Source organism: Choloepus didactylus, chromosome 15, assembly GCF_015220235.1.
Source record: "Choloepus didactylus isolate mChoDid1 chromosome 15, mChoDid1.pri, whole genome shotgun sequence".
Lineage (NCBI taxonomy): Eukaryota > Metazoa > Chordata > Mammalia > Pilosa > Megalonychidae > Choloepus > Choloepus didactylus.
In genome coordinates this window covers 83,227,534-83,248,675 of record NC_051321.1, presented here as the reverse complement: position 1 = coordinate 83,248,675, position 21,142 = coordinate 83,227,534, and the positions used below count along the sequence as shown (strand labels likewise).

At 41.9% G+C, this 21,142-nt stretch overlaps 1 protein-coding gene across 1 annotated transcript in view; it reads left to right on the top strand.

Annotated features, from left to right (window-relative positions):
* GLUD1 (glutamate dehydrogenase 1) overlaps positions 1-21,142 on the top strand; it is a 53,311-nt gene that overhangs the window by 21,585 nt on the left and 10,584 nt on the right. Inside the window, exons 3-5 of the mRNA XM_037804525.1 lie at positions 1,817-1,872; positions 2,445-2,508; positions 17,995-18,089. Of these exons, the coding sequence (XP_037660453.1) occupies positions 1,817-1,872; positions 2,445-2,508; positions 17,995-18,089 (215 nt within the window). The remainder of the gene's footprint in view (positions 1-1,816; positions 1,873-2,444; positions 2,509-17,994; positions 18,090-21,142) is intronic.

Here is a 21,142-nt window from a genome sequence, read left to right as displayed (position 1 = left end):
GAGCCACCTGTTCTCCACAAGCCAGATCTCCCCTGCTTAGCCTTTTTGGTGAGTGGGGGAGTGAGTCTTGTGGGGCCCAATTGGTGTACCAAGCTTGCGTGTGTAGTTGGTGTTGCCTGCCCTGTATGTGGGGCGTGTTTCTGGGCAGTCGTGGAGGGGGTGTGGCCCTAACAATCAAATCTCCCTGATGATCCTAGAGTTTTAAAGCTGCTGCAATAGTCTAATCCTTCAGTTCAGTCCTGCCACAGTTTGTCTCTGCCACTGACCCACAAGTCTTTGGTATTGGCGTATGGCTCCTGAGACTTGCAAGTGGGCCCCTCTTCCAGGCTGTGCACCCCGGGTCCTCTGTTGAGGGATGACTGTGCTATGTCACAGGTGAGTGCCGTCCCCCCAGGGCAGTTCTGGGCTGCTGGGCTGTGTTGGGAGGCTCCCAGTCTGCTCAAATGATGGCTGAATGGGGCTCTGTTAATTCACACTGCTCCCCCTTCCCAGCTCTGGGACATTCAGCTGAGGTTGCAGGGAAGGCTAATGTCCACGCCCAGTTTTGTGGTGTGTGCCTGTTATTTGAAGCACTTCCGTCACACTGGGTTGTCTGGGGCAGCTCTGGGCTATGGGGCTGGCGATGGGCAGGAGTGTTTCCTGTCCACCAGGATGGTGGCTGTGAGCGGACACCCCCCTTTTCTTGGGAAGTTGTGTTGTTTAGTGAATTTTCTCAGCCACTGGATTATTGCCTTTTGTCTCAGAGCTCTCTTAGTTCTGCTCTTGACTTGACGTGCCCAAATTTCAATTCTTTGATGCTTTCTGTATTGAGCTTCTTAGAGTAATTGTTTTAGAAAAAGCAAAAAGGATTTAAAAAAAAAAAAAAAAAAAAAAAAACAACGGCCCTCCTCAGAGATCTAATGGGTTATTGAAATGCTAATAGACAAAGCAACCAGGGCCATTAAGGAAAGGTGCACAGGGCAGAGAGATCAGCTTTGCTTCGGGATTTGCATATGCGCCTCAAGGCCTGATCTCCGCCCTTCCCCTTTCTGCGTTCACCAGAACTCCAAAAATCCTCTGCTTTTATTTTGGAGTTTTTCGTGTTGTTTTTTTTCTATGCCTGTCTCCTCTCTGCTGGGCTGGCTGCTCTCAGAGTCTCTGGTGTCTGGTCTCAGTCTATCTATGGTTGGAGTTTGAATCAGTAGAATGAGTTTCCGATAAGAGCAGCCACTGCAATTCTCCCTTCTCCTTCCCGGAGCTGACAGCCCCTCCTCCCCCGGGACTGAGCCTGGCAGGGAGGGGCGCGGGTCCCCTGGCCGCAAAAACTTACAGATTTCGCTGATCTCAGCAGTTCCACGTTTTCATGAGTGTTGTATGAAGTATGCCCAAAGACAGATTGCTCTGTGGTGTCCAGTCCACGCAGTTCCTGGCTTTTTACCTACTTTCCTGGAGGAGTAACTAAAACATACAGCTCACCAGTCTGCCATCTTGCCCCGCCTCCGCCTGCATTTTCTTTTAAGGGCAGATCTTTGTTTAAATCTCTTGCCATACTTTTTATAAATAAAATTGTATCAGTAGAAGGAAACTTGAATATGATATCTTTCAGACATAGTAAAGAGCACTGATTAAATATTGTTTCTCGTCAAGCCTTATAATTTCTGTTTAAAGTACTGCGTTTAGAAGAGATCAAGTACTGCATTTTAGAAGAGATCAAGGTGGGTTTATTCCTCGAGTGTTGTGAAATTAAAGCTTAAAGATCCCCCAGTTTTGTAGTATTGCTCAGTGCTTTCTTTTTCTAACCCTTGTATGGAGTAACAGCTGTGGTCTTCTCTTTCAGATGTGCCATTTGGTGGTGCTAAAGCTGGTGTTAAGATCAATCCCAAGAGCTATTCCGTAAGTAGTAAGTTAATGTTTGTGCTCACAGTGCACTTTACAAAGGACCTGAAATTACTGGGCTTCTGTGTGTCTCCAAATCAGTGAGATTAATGGTCCCTGTTACTTTTTCGAAAGGAATGGAAAAACAAGTAAATAATTGTGTCATTAAGTGCTTTGCCTTATAAAAGTTCATCTGCTTAACGTCAATACCCTTTTTCATTTTCTCACGTGGTTAAAAGGTAAAATGCCTTCATTTATATCCATGTTGATAAATTATTAAATTCACCATTTAAATGAAAATATACCATAGAGGTGGCTTATAGGATCCTATGTTAATGTGAAGAGAACGGGATTTGGGATTTGAACCCTAGTTCTACTATCTGATGTTTGCATTACTAATTTCTCATCCCTTGTTTTCTTGTCTTTAAAATAGAAATAATGCCTACTTTATGAGTTCTGAGGATTATACGGAAAGATATATGAAAAAATATATATGTGTGTGTATATATAGAGAGAGAGAGAAACCTGCTGCTGCTAGTTAGTGTTTTTTCCATGAATTTTTTTTTCATTTTTACTTTTCCCCTTTACAGGATAACGAATTGGAAAAGATCACAAGGAGGTTCACCATGGAGTTGGCAAAGAAAGGCTTTATTGGTATGTCTTACCATGGGGGTTTGCACATAAAGTGGGAACATCTGAAAAATAATTGTCTTAATTTAAACAATGCCTGCTTTTATCTACACGTGCATAGAGTTGCCCTTCTACTTTGAGAAACGAGACTCTGTGGTGGATATAGTAAGCACACCCGCGGCTCTGTAGGATGCATCTCTTAAGAGAACAGTTTGGGTTTTCAGGCCTGCATTTCGGACACCAGAGAGAGCTCGCCTGCACCCTTTTCCTTGTGCAGGTGTAGTAAGGGGTTTGGCTTAGCTGCGCAGCATTGCACATTCTCTCTTGACACAGTCACAGGGACAAGGCCTTGCTTTTGGGAACTAAATAATAGCTGAATAAAAAACATGTAGGCTTTTTACAACATCAGTTCTGTTCTTAAGGCAATGAGAAGTCCAGGGCCTTTTGGAATTGGCTTTTGAGCAAGCCCAGCTGCTTGGTCACAGCAGTGGGAACTGGCAGTGAGCTCAGTGCTGGTGGCCTGCTTTGCTGTTGCTGTCTGTGAAGATTCCCGAGCCTCTTAACACTTGCAACCAGGAGCTTTGGTCAAACAGACCAAATTTGTGAGAATACGAATTATTTGTTGGATGTTTTTTCATCTTATGACCCATTATCTGGGCTTATGTGGTCTTGTGTGTGATATATGAATTTGTCTGTGGTACATAAACATTAGGCATTTGCCTTCTAATTTTCAAGTAAATTATGTTTTTCTAACTTTCTTGGTCTAGAAGGGTTCTGACTTGTTTGAATAAAGTAAACAAAATTCTTTAATACACTGCTTATCCTATTAGCATATTTAAAAGAAAGAAATAAGAAAGAAAAATCTTTCTTCCTGCTTTCCTGCCCGTTTTCTGCCCCAGTATTCTCAGCATTCCTATGAATTTAAGATAGCTTTATTTTGAAATTTGCTGCTTTTTTAGGAAAAAGTATATGTAATAGATAAACTAATAAAGCAAATATAGATACCATTAAACCTTACCAGATTTGGCCTGTCTTTCCTAATTTCAAGGCACTTGGATTCTTGGCATGCCTCGTCCTCATGGCTATGATGGTCTTTACATGGGCCCTTGGGCTAGGAACATAACACTGCACAGTGTAAGCTCATCATGCTCACACTGACTTAGGGGAGTGCCTGCAGTTCTGAATTAGCAAATTGAAGTCGAGTTTGCCTACTGAACAACCTCCAGAATTTTTTATATCATATTCCCTCTTAGCCTAAATATCAAACAAAGCCCTGAGTGGTTGTAGACTTTATTGAATTGTGTTTATTGGCCATACCTCCAGCTTAATTTCATCAATCTTGACAAGTACCTTATAGTCCCAGTATAGTCCCTATAGAGCAATCTGTTGGAACACTGAAAGAAACTGGAACTTAAATCCCTGTGGTTTGACTTCTGTGCTTGTGTGCAAAAGCCTTGTTAGCCCAGGACACAGCCAAATTGCAACTGGCCCAGGAAGCTTTGCAGCACAGGAGGAAGGTGAAGGGAGTTCTTTCTCTCCCTCCTGGGTAGACCTTGAAAACTGATGTCGCTTATCCGGACGTCCCTTTCCACAGAGAGTTTCAGGTGGCTAGTTAGACCTGAGACTAAGTCCTGACCCAGGCATGTTGTGTAAGTTGAGAATCAGCTTCTCAGTTTCTACAAGAAAAGCAACTGGGATTCTGACAGGAGTGGTGCTGACTCTAGACCATCTTGGGAAGTACTGCCTTCTTAATAACATTAAGTCTTCCAGTCCCTGAAGGCTGGATGTCTTTCCATTTATTTAGGTCTTTTAAAATTTCTTCCTATGATGTTTTGTAGTTTTTGATGTACAAGTCTTATACTCTTTTTCTTAAATTTATTCCTAAGTATTTTTTCCTTTTTTATGCTATTGCAAATCGAATTGTTTTCTTAATTTCATTTTCAGATTGTTCATTACTAGTATATAGCAATGCAAATGATTTTTTCATATTGATCTTGTGCTGTACAACCTTGCTGAACTCGTTTATCAGCTCAAACAGTTTTTTTGTGGATTCCTGAGCATTAAGGAATGATCATGCCATCTTCAAATAGAGATAATTTCTTCCTTTCCAATCTGGATGCCTTTTATTTCCTTTTCTTGCCTAACTGCCATGGCTAGAACCTCCAATGCAATGTTGAGGTAAGGGTACACTTCCTTGTCTTGGGGAAACTCTTCAGTTTTTCACCCTGAAGCATGTTACCTGTGAGTTTTTCATAGATGTCCTTTATCAGGTTGAGGAAGGTTCCAGGCTATTGGCTATTTTTCTTTAATCCAGTTTTATTGAGATACGTTCATACACCATACAAACTATCTGAAGTATATGATCAATGGCTAACAGTATCATCACATGGTTGTGCATACATCCCTGTGATCAATCTTAGAACATTTTTATTATTCCAGAAAAGAAATAAAAGTAAAAAAGAAAAGTCAAATCCTCCAATACCCCTTAACCCCTCCCCCACTCCCCCCAATTATTGACCCATAGTATTGCTTTTTTTTTAATTGAGATTGTTCACATACCGTACAATTATCCAAAGATCCAAAGTGTACGATCTATTGCCCATGGTACCATCATACAGCTGTGCATCCATCACCACAATTTATTTTTTTTTTTCAATTTTAGAACATTTTCATTACTCCAAAAAAGAAATACAGGCAAAAAAAGGAAACTCAAATACTTCCAACCTCTAACCAGCCCCGCCCCCTCCATTATTGATTTATAGTTTTGGTATAGTACATTTGTTATGTTGATGAAAGAATGTTAAAATACTACTAGCTGTAGTATATAGTTTGCAATAGGTATATATTTTTTTTCCTATATGCCCTTCTATTATTAACTTCTAGTTATAGTGTCATACACTTGTTCTAGCTCATGAGAGAGATTTCTAATATTTGTACAGTTAATCATGGACATTGTCCAGCACAAGATTCACTGTTTTATACATTCCCATCTTTTAACCTCCAACTTTCCTTCTGGTGACATGCGTTACTCTGAGCTTACCCTTTCCACCACCTTCACACACCATTCAGCACTGTTAGTTACTCTCACAACATGCTACCATCACCTCTGTCCATTTCCAAACATTTAAGTTCACCCTAGTTGAACATTCTGCTCATAATAAGCAACCGCTCCCCATTCTTTAGCCTCGTTCTTACATCCTGGTAACTTATATTTCATTCTATGAGTTTACATATTATACTTAGTTCATATTAATGAGACCCTGCAATATTTGTCCTTATGGTCTGTCTTATTTCACTCAATATAGTGCCCTCAAGGTTTCTTTATCAACCCATTTTTTTTTAAAGACGGTTTTGTTCACACTCCATACATTCCATCCTAAGAAAACAATTGTTGGTTCCCTGTATAGTCACGTATTTATGTATTCAGCACCATTGCCACTATCTATGTAAGGACATTTCCATTTCTTCCACAAAGAAGGAGGAAGAGTCAAAGAAGGTAGAGGGACAAAAGAAAAAGAGAGAGAGGAAAAAACCATGGCAGCTAGAAAGCAACAAAAGGAGAGATGGCATTCAACTAAGGTTCAACTAAGGTAGAATAAAGAATAAGACAACATCACCAATGTCAGGAGTTCCAATCCCTTCCCCTGTGTCATCCCCCCCATATGCATTTAGTTTTCGTATATTGCCTTTGTTATATTAAAGTAAGCATAATACAATGTTTCTGTTAATTATAGTCTCTAGTTTGCATTGATTGTATTTTCCCCCTAGTCCCACCCTATTTTTAACACCTTGCAATGTTGACATTCATTTGTTCTACCTCATGTAAAAACATATTTGTACCTTTTATTACAATCGTTGAGCACCCAAGATTTCACTGAGTTATACAGTCCCAGTCTTTATCTTTCATCTTCTGTTCTGATGTTCCACATGCTCCTAACCTTCCTCTTTCAACCATCTTTCAGTCATCTTTGTTCAGTGTACTTACATTGCTGATCTACTATCTCCCAAAATTGTGTTCCAGACCTCTCACTCCTGTCTTTTCCTTTCTGTCTGTAGTGCTTCCTTTAGTGTTTCCTGTAGAGCAGGTATCTTGTTCACAAACTCTTGTCATTGTCTGTTTCTCTGAGACTATTTTAAGCTCTCCTTCATACTTGAAGGATAGTTTTGCCAGATATAGGATATTTTCTCTTAAATATAACACCCCACTTCCTTTTTGCTTCCATAGTTTTTATTGAGAAATCCACACATAGTCTTATCAAGCTTCCTTTGTATGTGATGGATCGCTTTTCTCTTGCTGTTCAGGATTCTCTCTCTATCTTTGGCATTTGATAATCTGATTACTAAGTGTCTTGTAATCAGACACTATTCAGATCTTTTCTGTTTGGGGTATGCTCTGCTTCTTGGATCTGTAATTTTGTCTTTCATAAGAGATGGGAAATTTTCATTGATTATTTCCTCCATTATTGCTTCTGTCCCTTTTCCTTTCTCTTCTCCTTCTGGGACACCAGTGACACCATTCCTGCTTTCATTTTGTCCTTAAGTTCCCGGAGATGTTGCTCATATTTTTCCATCCTTTTCCCTATCTGTTCTTTTGTGTGTAGGCTTTCAGGTGCCTTGTTCTCCAGTTACTGAGTGTTTTCTTTTGCTTCTTAAGATCTGCTGTTGTATGTCTCCACTGTGTCCTTCATCTTGCGTGGTGTGCCTTTCATTTGCATAGATTCTGCCAGTTGTTTTTTCAAACTTTTGATTTCTACCTTATGTTCGCTCAGTGTTACCATTATGTGCTTCATCTCTTTTGCCATATCTTCCCTAAACTTTTTGAATTGATTTAGTATTAGTTGTTTAAATTCCTGTATCTCAGTTGAAGTGTAAGTTTGTTCCTTTGACTGGGTCACAACTTTGTTTTTCTTAGCATAGGTTATAGTTTTCTGTTGTCTTAGGCATCTGGTTTCCTTGGTTACCCCAATCAGGTTTTCCTGGACCAGAACGTACTCAGATCTTGGAAGGAAGGAGGGAATAGTATCCTATTTCTCTAGGGGTGTCTTAGAAGATTGATACATCCTGTGAGGCCTCAGGTCACTGTGCTTTTCTGCCTAGCAGGTGGTGCCTGTCAGCCTGTCACTCCTGAGTGGTGTAAGGATGTGTGGCCTGTGGCTGTTTTCCCCCAGGCTCTGGGGTCTGGTTCTGAATGGACGGCAGGCAGTAGAGCTGGGCCCCACCTCCTTCCTCTTAGGGAAGATACCCCGCCTAGGGAGAGGTCATTAGCATTTGAATAGTCTCTGCCTCTGCTATCTCCACCCTTTTCTGGGTCAGAGCACTGGGAACTGAAAATGGCTGAGCTGAGGCTGTCTCCAGTGAGTCGGAAAAGGGACAGAAAGTCCCCTTGAGGGCCAGTCCATGGCCACCCTCTGGCTCTCCAAGGTCAGTCTTCATCAAAAGCCTCTGTCTGTTGGGAATTCATATCTTGTATTGAGCAGTCCACGTTTGTTAATTAAAACCCCGGTTGGAGCTCAGCTGAGCTATATTCAGTTGCTTGGAGAATGCTGCTTCTAGCATGGCAAGGCTTTGCAGTTTGAGATGTGGGGGAAGGGGGCTCCTGGCTTGGATCCAGTTTTTACTTACAGATTTTATGCTGCGATCTTGGGCATTTCTCCCAGTTCAGTTGGTGTATGATGAGTGGACAGTCATGTTTGTCCCCCTGCAGTTATTCCAGATTATTTACTAGTTGTTCCTAGTTGTTTATTAGTTGTTCCAGGGGGACAAACTAGCTTCCACTCCTCTCTGTGCCGCCATCTTCTTCCGTCTTCCCCATAGTATTGGTTTTTACATTTGTTACTGTTGATGAAAGAATATTAAAATATTACTGTTAACTATAGTCCATAATTTGCAATAGGTACTTTGTTTCCCATATACCCATCCATACATTTGTTCTAATTCATGAGAGAACTTTTTCATATTTGTATAGTTAATCATAGACATTGTCCACCACAGGATTCACTGTGTCTAACTTCCCTTCTGGTGACATACATGACTCTAAACTTCCCCTTTCCGCCGCACTCACACACCATTCAGTACTGTTAATTATTCTCACAATAACATGCTACCGTCATCTTTATCCATCTTCAAACATTTCAGGTCAACCTAGTTAAAAATTCTGTACACATTTAGCATCCGCTCCCCATTGTCTACCCTTCTATTAATACCCGTCTATTAGTTTTTGAGTGTTTTATCATAAATAGTGTTTGCTTGGTCATATGCTTTTTTTGCATCTGTTGAGATGAACATAATGTTTTTTGTCCTTCATTATTATGGCCTGTTTTATGATTCATATATTGGAGAGGCCTTGTATTCCTGGGCTAATGCCACATGGTTCATGGTGTGTAATCTGTTTTATATGTTGCTGGATTGGGTTTCCTCATACTTTGTTGAGTGAGGAATTTTACGTCTGAATTCATAAGGGATGTTGGTTCATAGTTTTCGCTTCTTGAAATACCTTCATCGGGTTTGATATCGGGGTAATGATGGCCTCGTGGAATGAATTAGGAAGTGTTTGTAAAAGGTCGCCGTTAATTCTGTTGTGTAGGTTTAGATACCACTTTTGTAAAGTTCCCTTGTAAATTGTCTTCCAAAGCAGCTGTACCATTTTACATCCCCATCAGCAATAAATAAGTATTCTTGTTTTTCCACATTCTCTCCAACACTTGTAGTTTTTTGTTTTTTTTAATAGGGGCCAGTCTAGCAGGTGTGAAATGATAAATCTCATTGTGGTTTTGATTTGTGTTTCCCTGATAGCTGGTGATGTTGAGCATCTTTTCATGTGCTTATTAGCCATTTGTATTTCTTCTTTGGAAAAATGTATGTTCATGTCTTTTGCCCATTTTTTGTGGACTGACTTTTCACCTTTTTTAGAAAGTTCTTTGAAGCACAAAAGTCTTCAGTTTTGAGGAGGTCTCATATATCTATTTTCATTTTCATTGTTCGTGTTTTGGGTATAAAGTCTAAGAAGCCACCACCTACCACAAGATCTTGAAATTGCTTCCCTACATTTTCTTCTAGGAGTTTTATAGTCCTAACTCTTATATTTAACACTTTGATCCATTTTGAGTTAATTTGTATATAATGTGTGAGGTAGGGAATCTTCTTTTATTCTTTTGGATATGGATATGCATTCTCCCAGCACCATACGTCGAAGAAAGACTGTACTGTCCCAGTTGAGTGGACTTGACATCCTTGTCAAAGATCAAGTAACCATAAATATGTGGGTCTATTTCTGAACTCTGTTGAGTTCCATTGATCAATATGTCTATCTTTATGTCAGTACCAGGCTCTTTTGATCTCTGTAGCTTTGTAGTTAGAAAGCATGAGCCCTTCAACTTCATTTTTCTTTTTCAAGATGTTTTGGCATGTTGGGGCCTCTTACCCTTCCAAATTACTTGGTAATTGGCTTTTCTAGTTCTTTAAAGTAGGCCACTGGAATTTTGATTGGGATTTGGGTTGATTCTATAAATCAGGTAGGATAGAATTGATATCTTAATGACACTTAACCTTCCTGTCTATAAGCATGATGTCCTCCAATTTATTTAGGTCTTTTTTTATTTTTTTTAACAGTGTTCAGTATTTTTCTGAATACTGTTCCTTTACATCCTTGGTTAAATTTATTCCTAGATATTTGATTCTTTTAGATGCCATTGTAAATGGAATTTTTTTTCTCTATTTCATCCTCAGATTGCTTGTTACTAATGTATAGAAACACTACTGATTTTTGCTGTTGATCTTGTATCTTGCTACTTTGCTGAACTCATTTATAGCTCTGGTAGCTTTGTAGATTTTTCAGAACTTTCTAAATATAGGATCATATCATCTGCAAATAGTGAAAGTTTTACTTCTTCCGAAAGTTTTATGTCTTCCTTTCCAATTAGGATGCCTTTTATTTCTTTTCTTGCCCAATTGTTTTATCCAGAACTTCAGGCACAATGTTGAATTACAGTGTTGGTAGTGTGAATCCTTGTCTTGTTCCCGATATCAGACAGAAAGCCTTCAGTCTTTGACCATTGAGTACGATGTTAGCTGTGGGTTTTTCATATATGCCCTTTATCATGTTGAGGAAGTTTTCTTCAATAACTGCCTTTCAAAGTTTTTATCAAGAAAGGGTGCTAGATTTTGTCAAGTGCCTTTTCTGTGTCAATCAATAATGATCATGTGGTTTTTCCCCTTCAATTTGTTAATACATAATATTAGTTGATTTTCTTGTGTAGGACCACCCTTGCATACCTGGAGTAAAACCCAGTTGATCATGGTATGTAATTCTTTTAATGTGCTCTTGGATTTGATTTGCAAGGATTTTGTTGAGGACTTTTGCATGTATATTCATTAGAAAGATGGGTCTGTAATTTTCTTTTCTTGCAGTATCTGTATCTGACTTTGGTATTATGGTGTTATTGGCTCCATAGAATTAATTAGGTAGTGTTCCCTTTTCTTCAATTTTTGGAAGAGTTTGAGCAGGACTGGGATTAATTTTTCTTGGAATGATTGGTAGAATTCATCTGTGAAGCCATCTGGTCCTGGACTTTTCTTTGTTGAGAGGTTTTGTTTTTGTTTTTAATACACTACTTTTTAGATATATTCACATACCATACAATCTATCCAAAGTATACGTTCCAGTTTGCTCATGCTGCCAGGATGCAAAACACCAGAAATGGATTGGCTTTTATAAAGGGGGTTTATTTGGTTACAAAGTTACAGTCATAAGGCCATAAAGTATCCAAGGTAAGGCATCATCATTCGGGTACCTTCACTGCAGGATGGCCACTGACATCCAGAAAACCTCTGGTAGCTCGGAAGGCATGTGGCTGGCGTCCACTTGCTCCCAGGTTGCATTTCAAAATGGCATTCTCCAAAATGTTGCTCTTAGGGCATTTTGTCCTCTCTTAGCTGCAGCTGCTCTTCAAAATGACACTCTCAGTTGCTCTGTGTCTGTGCCTGTGTGGGTCTTTTTAAAGAACTCCATTGATCCAATAAAGAATCACTCTGAATGGGTGGGGCAACACCTCCATAGAAATAATCCAATGAAAGGTCTTGCCCACAGTTGATTGAGTCACATCTCTGTGAAAACACTGAACCAATTGGTTCCAGCCTAATCAACACTAATCAACACTGCCTCCACAAAACTGCGTCAAAGATAATGGCGTTTTGAGGGCTATAATACATCCAAACTGGCACCATGTACCTCAGTGGCTCCCAGTATCATCACATAGTTGTGAAATCATCACCACAATCAATTTTAGAACATTTTCATTACTCCAATAATGATAATAAGATAAAATTAAAATAAAAGAAAACCCACAATATCCCATACCTTTTATCCCTCCCTACTGTTGACTCCTAGTATTGGTGTGGGGCATTTGTTACTGTTGATGAAAGAATATTAAAACATTGCTGTTTAATTATAGTCCATAGTTTGCAATAGGTACATTTTCTCCCAAATACCCCTCTATTATTAAGTCCTTGTGATAGTGTTATACAGTTCTAGTTGCATGAGAATTTTTTATATTTGTATATGTTAATCACAGTCATCATCCACCAGAAGATTCACTGTGTTATATATTTCCATGTTTTTATCTCTAGCTTTCTTTCTGGTGACATACATCACTCTAAACTACCCCTTTCAACTATATTCACTCAAAATTCAGCACTATTAATTATACTCACAATAATGTGCTATCATCATTGCTATCCATTTCCAAATGTTTAAGTTCAACCGAGTTAAACGTTCTGCACATATTAAGCAACACTCCCAATTCTGTAGCTTCATTCTATCCCCTGGTAACCTATATTCTAGATTTTATGCCTATGAGTTTACATATTATAATTAGTTCATGTTAGTGACATCATAAAGTATTTGTACTTTTGTGTCTGACTTATTTCACTCAACATAATGTCCTCAAGGTTCATCCATGTTGTCGCATGCATCAGGACTTCCTTCCTTTTTACTGCTTATTCCATCATATGTGTTCTGGTCTGTTAATGCTGCTGTTATGCAAGATACCAGAAATGGATTGGCTTTTATAAAGGGGGTTTATTTGGTTACAAATTTACAGTCTGAAGACCATGAAAATGTGCAAGTTAAGGCATCAACACAAGTATACCTCCAGCGAAGGAAGGCCACTGGCATCTGGAAAACCTCTGTTAGCTGGGAAGGCATGTGGCTGGCATCTGCTGATCCTGAGTTGTGTTCCAGCTCCTCTCTCAGCTCCTGTGCATTCTTGAAAATGTTGCTGTTTCGGGGTTTTGTCTTCTCTTAGCTTCTCCGGAGCAAACTCTGGGCTATCATCTCCGAAGCATCAGCAAAAGTCTCCTTTCAGTGGCTGTCAATGTACATAGTACATCCAAACCGGCACAATATATATATATATATATACACACCACATTTTGTTTATCCATTCATCTATTGAGGGACACTTGGGTTGTTTCCATCTTTTGGCAGTTATGACTAATGGTGCTATGAAGATTGGTGTGCAAGTGTCTGTTTACATACCTGCTTTCACATCTTATGGGTATATCCTGAGTAACGGGATTGCCGGATCATAAGGCAGCTCTATACTTAGCTTCCTGAGGAACTGCCAAACCATCTTCCACAGTAGCTATACCATTTTATATTCCCACCAGCAGTGTGTAAGTGTTTCTGTTTCTCCACATCTTCTCCAACACTTGTGGTTTACTGTTTAATAGTGGCCATTCTAGTAGGTGTGAAATGACATCTCATTGTGGTTTTGATGTGCATTTTTTGGGGAGGTTTTTGGTGAGTGATTCAGTCTCTTTACTTGTGATTGGTTTGTTGAAGTTGTCTTATTCTTCCAGAGTCAGTGTAGGTTGCTCGGGAGCTTTTAGGAAATTGTCCATTTCATCTGTATTGTCTAATTTGTTGGCATATAGTTGTTCATAATATCCTCCTATGATCTTTATTTCTGTGGGGTCATTAATGATGTCCCCCTCTCTCATTTCTGATTTTATTTATTTACATCATTCTTTTTCTTCATCAGTCTAGCTAAGAGTTGTAAATTTTATTGATCTTCTCAAAGAACCAACTTTTGGTTTTGTTGATTCTATTGTTTTTTTTTTTTTCTCAATTTCATTTATTTCTGTGCTGTTCTTTGATATTTCTTTCCTTCTTTGCTGCTGCTTTTTCTTGCTTCTCCAGGTGTGCAGTTAGATCTTTGACTTCAGCTCTTTCTTCATTTTTAATGTAGGCGTTTAGGGTTATAAATTACCCTCTCAGCCTTCCTTTGCTGCATCCCATATGTTTTGATGTTGTGTTCTTGTTTTCATTTGCCTCAAGATACTTCCTGATTTACTCTTCAGATTCTTCTGTGACCCCGATTGTTCAAGAGTATGTTGTTTAACCTCCATATATTTATGAGTTTTCTTGTTCTCCACCTGTTGTTGATTTCCAGCTTCATTCCATTATGATCATAGAAAATGCTTTTTATAATTTCAGTCTTTTTAAAATGATTAAGACTTGTTTTGTGACCCAACATGTGGTTTATCCTTGAGAATGATCCATGAGCACTAGAGAAGAGTATATAGCCTGCTGTTTTGGAGAGCAGTGTTCTATAAACATCTGTTAGGTCTAGTTCATTTATCATATTATTCAAGTTCTCTGTTTTCTTATTGATTCTCTGTCTAGATGTTCTATCTATTGAGGAGAGTGGTGTATTGAAGTCTCCTACTATTGTCAAGACATCTGTTTCTCCCTTCAGTTGTGCCAGTGTTTGCCTCAGGTACTTTGAGGCACCTTGATTAGGTGTATATATATTTATGATTTGTATTTCTCCTTGGTGGATTGCCCCTTTTATTAATATATATTGTCCTTTTTTGTCTCTTATAACATTTTTGCATTTAAAGTCTATTTTGTCTGATATTTGTATAGCTACTCGAGCTCTTTTCTCATTACTATTTTAATGGAATATATTTTTCCAGCCTTTCATTTTCAGCCTATTTGTATCCTTGGGTCTAAGGTGAGTCTCTTCTAGAAGAATATCGATCATTTTTTTTAACCCCTTCTGCCAATCTGTATGTTTTGAATGGGGATTTTAATCCATTAATATTCGATGTTATTTCTGTAAAGGGAGTTCTTACTTCAACCATTTTATCCTTCAGCTTTTATATATTACATCTTGTTTTTGTCTCTATTTTTACACTTTTAGTTACGCTCTTCTTTCCTTTTTTTTTTTCCAGCCTGCAGAACTCCCTTTCGGGTTTCTTGTAGGGCAGGTCTCTTGTTGACTAAATATCTCAGTTCCTGTTTTTCTGTCAGTATTTGAAGTCCTCCCTCATTTTTGAAGGACCTTTTTCCTAAATAAAGAATTCTTGGCTGGCAGTGCTTTTCAGTATCTTAAATATATCGTACCACTACCTTCTTGCCTTCATAGTTTCTGATGAGAAATCTTCACTTAGTCTCATTGAGCATCCCTTGATGAATTGTTTTTCTTGCTGCTTTTGGAAGTCTCTTTATCTTTGGTAGTTGACATTATGATTAATATGAGTCTTAGAGTAGGTCTATTTTGTTATTTTTTTGGAGTACATTGTGCTTCTTGGATATTTGTTTTTCATCTCTTTAGCCATTTTTTTCCTTCATCTCATTGAATTGGCTTAGGAGATTTGGTTGAACTTCTTTTATTAGTTGTTCCAAATTCAGTATCTCTGACTTTTTAATTTGTTCCCTGACTTGGCCATATCTTCCTACGGCTTGTAATTTTTGCTGATATCCAGGCATCTGATTATCCTGACGAGATTATTCTAAAGGTTGGTTTCTCTCTCTTGTCTAGGAATTTGTTGTTGATTGGGTTTGTGTTAAGCCTCTTCTCTGATCCTTGGTTCATTAATATTTCCCCACAAATACAGGCCCAGGGACTGACACAGGGGGTACAGACCAGTTCCAAAGGGTCCTGGGGAGAGGGTCATGAAAGTCGCCCCAGAGCCTTCATTTCAGCTCCCCATGTGTGTGCTTTCCTGGGTTGCCCAGCAGATGGCACTCTTCAGCATGGAGTTCCCCACAGCCCTCAAAAGGCAGGGTATTTTTAGCCTTCTGATGGTTCCGCCTCTGACATGGGTTGAAACAATGGCACGGATGGCACCTGCCTACGGCGGGCTAAAGCAGCAGGACCCAGCAGTCTAAATTCTCCAGCCAGTAGCTGGATCAGTACTGGGCTGGGTCCCCTCTGTTCCTGGGGAGGAGGCCTTCTGTGACCCTCCCAGTCTGCAGCAGCCCCCCAGGCAGGGACCCACCGACCCAAAGCTGCTTGCCTAGAGGGTGGGGTGTGGGCACCAGGAGCCTCTGCCATGAGTCACTCCCAGTCACTCAGTCTCTTCCCCCCGCTCCTCCCTGGATGCTGTGCTGTGCTCCCCTGGTGTCCAGAGGCCCAGAACAGTTGTTTCAGACAGTTCCTGCCTGTCCACTTGTTTTGGGCAGAGGAGTGAGTCCTGCCCCTCCCTATTCCCGCCATCTTCCCGGAAGTCCCCCTTACATGATGGCGACTTTCTAGAGGGTAGTTACGTGTTTTAGAAAGGATGGACTCCAGCCTCAGACCTGTTCTCTGTAACAGACTTGAGAATTTACCCATAATTCTTAAATTATTTGTATTCACTGCATCCCCATACCTTGTTTTTATAAGCCTAACAGTAATACTTTGTGGTTTCATTTTGTGTAGAGGTTGCTACCTGGCCCTTAGCGTGTCTAGATTAATTGGTGCTTTTGAGAACTAGTTTATCATTGTACATTTCTCCTTTTCAAACTATGAACCTCAGTGTTGCTACTTGCTGACGGCCCTTCTCCAATTGAAATTATTTGAGGCAACAGGCTTGGTTAATGCTTGATGTTGCTGCAAACAAGTATAATACTTCTGCAGAGATCTCTATCAGGATTCGGGAGCAGTTGGTCACTTGTACCTTAGGGGGAAAGCAGTGTGACTGCAGGAACTCATGCTCACCTCCAGCTGGGGTGTGTTACTCTGGATGAAGGGGAACTGAGCACCCAGGAGCAGCAGGGCCCTTTTGTCAGGGATGAGGATAGAACACGGCCTGATCCTCCCACGTAGGAGAGTTAGGTGGGGCGAGGGTGGCTTGGGGAGGGTGGACTTCAAGAGATTTTACAAGGCGCCTCAGGAAAAGGCTGCTAGGATGGGGGAAAGTTACGGACTTGTGGGGAGGGGTGGGTAAGAGGTCAGCCCAGGCAGTTTCATCCCTGTCTGACGCAGGTCCTGTATCCACTGCATCACAACTTGGCAAAGAGCCTTGGCTAGGACCCGGGCCCCTGAAATGTAGAAAAACCTAAAGAATGTACCTTATTCCTTGCTTTAAAAGTAAAAATTATAGGAAGAACTCAAGTGCAACCCTTAGAAATCACAATAAATATTTATCTGGGGGATTCGATATTTTAACCACTTTTAAAGTTGTGGTGAAAATAGTGTGTTTGTATTATACAATCAAAACGATACAGAGTTATAAACAGGGCTAAAATCCAAAGTCCTCACAATTAACAGTTTGTGCATATCCTTCCAAACCTCTGCATTCATGTATACACATGAATAGATAAAGAGAGAGAATTTTGTGTAAATGGGAACATTTTATGTGTGTTGTATGAAACCTGCTTTTTTTCCACCTGTGTGTTTTGTTTGAGTTATCCAAGTCACTTACATGGATATAAAGCACCCCTTTTTATGGCTGCATAGTATTTCTATTTAGAGATGTGCCATATTTTATTTAATTGACCCAGTATTAAGAGCAGTTAGGTTTTTCTTTTTGTTATTGTTGACTGGCGTACTTCTGCCTTTACAGATTTGAGTGAGCCTCAGTTTACCTGTGCTCTCACTGTGGCCTTCAGCTGCTAGTGTGTCAGTGATGGTTCTTGCTGCCTGTGAGCTCACTCCTTGTAATTCTCAAACTTTTTAATTTGTTGTGACCTGAGGAAGGGAAAGTCAAGGCTTCAACCCGTAATGTGCACTAAGTGAGCTTTGAATAACAGATCAAAGCAGTGTTCTCCCATGGGTAGAGGTTTTGTGGGGTTTAAGGCAGTTGTTTTGGTGACTTGGCTTCTCCCCTTCATGTCTTGGGGACGAGGGTTGGACCCCCATCGTGTTGTGTTGCGGTAGTGCCACGGACACATGCACCCCTTAGGTGCATAGGGCAGACATAGGGCAGAGTGGGGCTGGCACCTCTGACGGCAGGTTAGAAAACTGCAGTCCAGAGATGCTAGGCTGATGTGCCTGTGGGCACACGCTCTGAAGCCCCATGGAGCGGCTTATCTCCATTGTGCGTAGCTAACTTCCAGGCATACGGCCAGGAAGCGCCACGGGAAGAAACGACCATATAATGAGCATTTCTGTGACTTCAGTTAGTTGCATAAAGAAAGTTTAAAGTCTTCAGGCCATGGGACTTTGTTATAGAGAATTACAGGGGATGTTGTATCCGAGATGAGTTTATCTTAAAGCCTGAACCCTGCCCTCATGCCCCCAGGTCCCGGCATCGACGTGCCTGCCCCAGACATGAGCACAGGCGAGCGGGAGATGTCCTGGATCGCCGACACCTACGCCAGCACCATCGGGCACTACGTGAGTGACCCCCAGGGCCCGGGCTTCCACTGCAAGAAAGAACAGTTAAACCGACCACCTCTAGAAATTGACAGTCACTGAGTTTTCCCCTCCCCTTGAATAATAATCTTGATTTGCTATTATTTTACTGCTATTTCTCCATTTGTAAGTAGTGAATTTAGTGGACATGGATAGAACTTGGACTTACATGTTGCCCTGTGCCGGGTGCGGGGCAGTGGCCTCAGAGGGCTTGTCACCCACCACCCGGGTCAGGACGCTGCTAGACTTGAGGAGAGAAGTAAAGAAACACTCGGTTCTGACTTCCCCCTCAGGGGGCTTCCAGGTGAACGTGGAGCGGTATGCCTGATAAGGTGTGGAAGTACTCGGGCGGGGCAGAAAGCTATGGTTTCTTTAAGGAGGCTTCCTGGAGGAGGAGGCATTGGGCTGTACCTTGAGTGGGTGAGACTGAACAGATAGAGATCTGGGGGATAGGAGGAGAGCTCAAAGGAGTGCAGGAACGGCTCTGTAGGAAGGCAGTGGAAGATTAGAGCAAAGAGGTGCACAAACTAGGCCAGATCACCAAGCCCTCGTATCTTTGTTTTACTTGCTAGTGAGCCGGGAGCCTCTGCTGCTGAGCCTCCCTGGGGAAGAGTGGCTGGAAGCTGTGTTTGCCGTGCCAGAGAGAGGGCGGTGACCTACATGGGGTCGGTCCTGCTCTCACAGCCCAGGGCCCAGGGCTGGAACCAGACGAGTGGCCATAGCAGAGACGGAGGAGGACTCTGCTGGACGCCTGGGACCCAGGGGAGGGGCGAGGCCGTCGGAGAGCAAGGGGTTGCGTCTGGGTGACACGAGCAGAGGCAGGCTGCTGAGACAGAGCACGGGAAGAGCACCCAGCTCTGTCCACGAAGGGGATGGAACTTCAGCAAATAGAAACATGAAATGAGTAGGAAGGGAAAAGGAGTTGCGAGAGACCTGCATTTAAAAGCTGCCCACGTGACCACTGTGTGCAAGGCCATGTGCACCATGCAGGGCCTTCGGAACAGCTGGACAAATACTTTGATATGGGCCGAGTCTTCAGGGTCAGGGATAGAAAAGGCTTCCCTGAAGACGTGACCTTTTGGTCTGTGCTCTTCAAGGTGAGCAGGCAAGTTCCAAGGGTGGCAGGAGACTGTTTGAGGCCGAAGGAAGTGCCTGGTCATGGTTGGAGGTGCCAAGGGGAGGTGGACTTGAGAGACTGACCGTGAGAGGACTGGTGAGGACTGTCATGGCCAGAGCAGAGAGCAGCCAGGAGAGGAGGGCCGGTCCGATCACTGCCCTGTAGGTGACAGCAAGGATGTGGATCTTTTCCTGAAAGCAGGGAAACTGGGGAAGAGGGCCTCATGAGCAGGTGTGTGGCACAGTTCGGTGGGCCTTTCAGTGAAGAGTGGGGTCACTGGGGGCAGGAGACTTGTTCGAGTTGCCCAGAGGGGAGGCGCTCTTGGCCTGGATTGGGTGGTGCTGGGGAAGCTGAAGAGAGGTGGACAGAGTGCACCCTGGTTTGGGGAAGAAAAGCAGTCGGCCCTGCGAGGGTGGGGAGAGCTGAGCACCGCAGGCTGTGGGTGCTGAGGGAGGGGTTCTGCAAAGAGACCGGATTCAGCAGGGAGGTTGGAGCTGGGCTGCAGGGGGCATTGAGGGAGCGAGGTGGGGCCTGAAACAGGGCCTCCGCCTAAGAAAAGTGGCTCTGGAGAGAAGGCCCTTGGAAGCTGGCTGCTGCCCAGAGACACAGGCTTTGGAGTGGAGTAAGGCCCCGTGAGTTTTTACTTTAAGGGCCCTGGGGAAGGCTGAGCCTTGGAGAGGAGGGAGGGAGGCAGTGGGAAGATGCCTGCAGCCCCCTCAGGAGGGATTTCCAGGCCCCGGTCCACCCCTGCCTCCACCCCTCACCAGCTCTGTGACTTGTAGCAGGTGCTTCAAGCTCAGTGCCTCCATTTCCTCTCATGTAAAGTGAGAAAAATAGTACCTGCTTCATGGGCATTATGAGGAGCAAATGAATAATAATATAAGGCACTTAGAACGGTACACAGCCCTGAGTAAAAACAAAAAACACACATTTATAAGTACTAATTCAAGTGAATTGCATGGATCCCCTGAAATAAAACAGGAGCAGTTTCAGGCATTTGATGGCCATTCCCAAAAAGGGCCGTTGCTTTTCTGCCTGTCACCTTTTTATGTTAAGTGTGTTCTGGATAGGGTCTCTCCTTTCTTTTTAAGTGAGATCCTCGATGGGCCAGTGCAAGCCAAGGGCAGGACATTGTTATTCGTAGCTCACTCAGAATGGTGGTGGCAGAGAAGGTTCTGGGAGGCAAGCCAGCTCCACCTTTGATTATCCTGGTAAAAGATTTTCTTGCAAGCGATAGGAAGTCTAAAATCAAGGCCTAAAGTGAGGAAGCCATGGGTTTTGTTAATTGCCTATTTCCTGACATGGGGGTGAACCTAGGAGCTCCCATAGGATCCCCCCTGGCTCCCCGAGGCCATTAGGTATGTGGGAGCAGCAGGCAGCTGGCTCCAGGCCTGCCCTCAGACTGGGTTTCCTCAGCTCAGGCATTTGCATTTTCACTGTTGAGAAGCATTTGGCACTAGGTTTGCAATTCTGTATTCGTAAGTGTTAATTATTCATGAAAGAAAGCTGTGAGAAAACTGCTAATTTTGTAAGTCATTTTACTAGACAGTTTTTAAAAATTTGTTTTTAGGCTTTTTGTTGGTAATTATACAAGTAATACAATTCTGACTTCTCACTGTAAAAATGTTTAAACAGTGCAGATAAAGAGTGGGCCACTTTTTAACTTGCCCAGCTAGAATGTATATTGGGGATTGGAGGGTTCGAGTGAAGTAAGACACTTTGTTTTGTTTCACATGGGCAGGAGATCACCTAAACAAGTTTACTTAATAGTCCCTACTTTAGCCACTGGTTTTAAATGCTTCCTGTGTTTTATATTGATATCCTTTGTATGGCAGAACTGTTTGTAGTTCTCCTGTTCTACTGATGGATTTGTCTATCCCCTGAGGTTCTGGTTGCTAAGAGCCTATAGTACATTTGA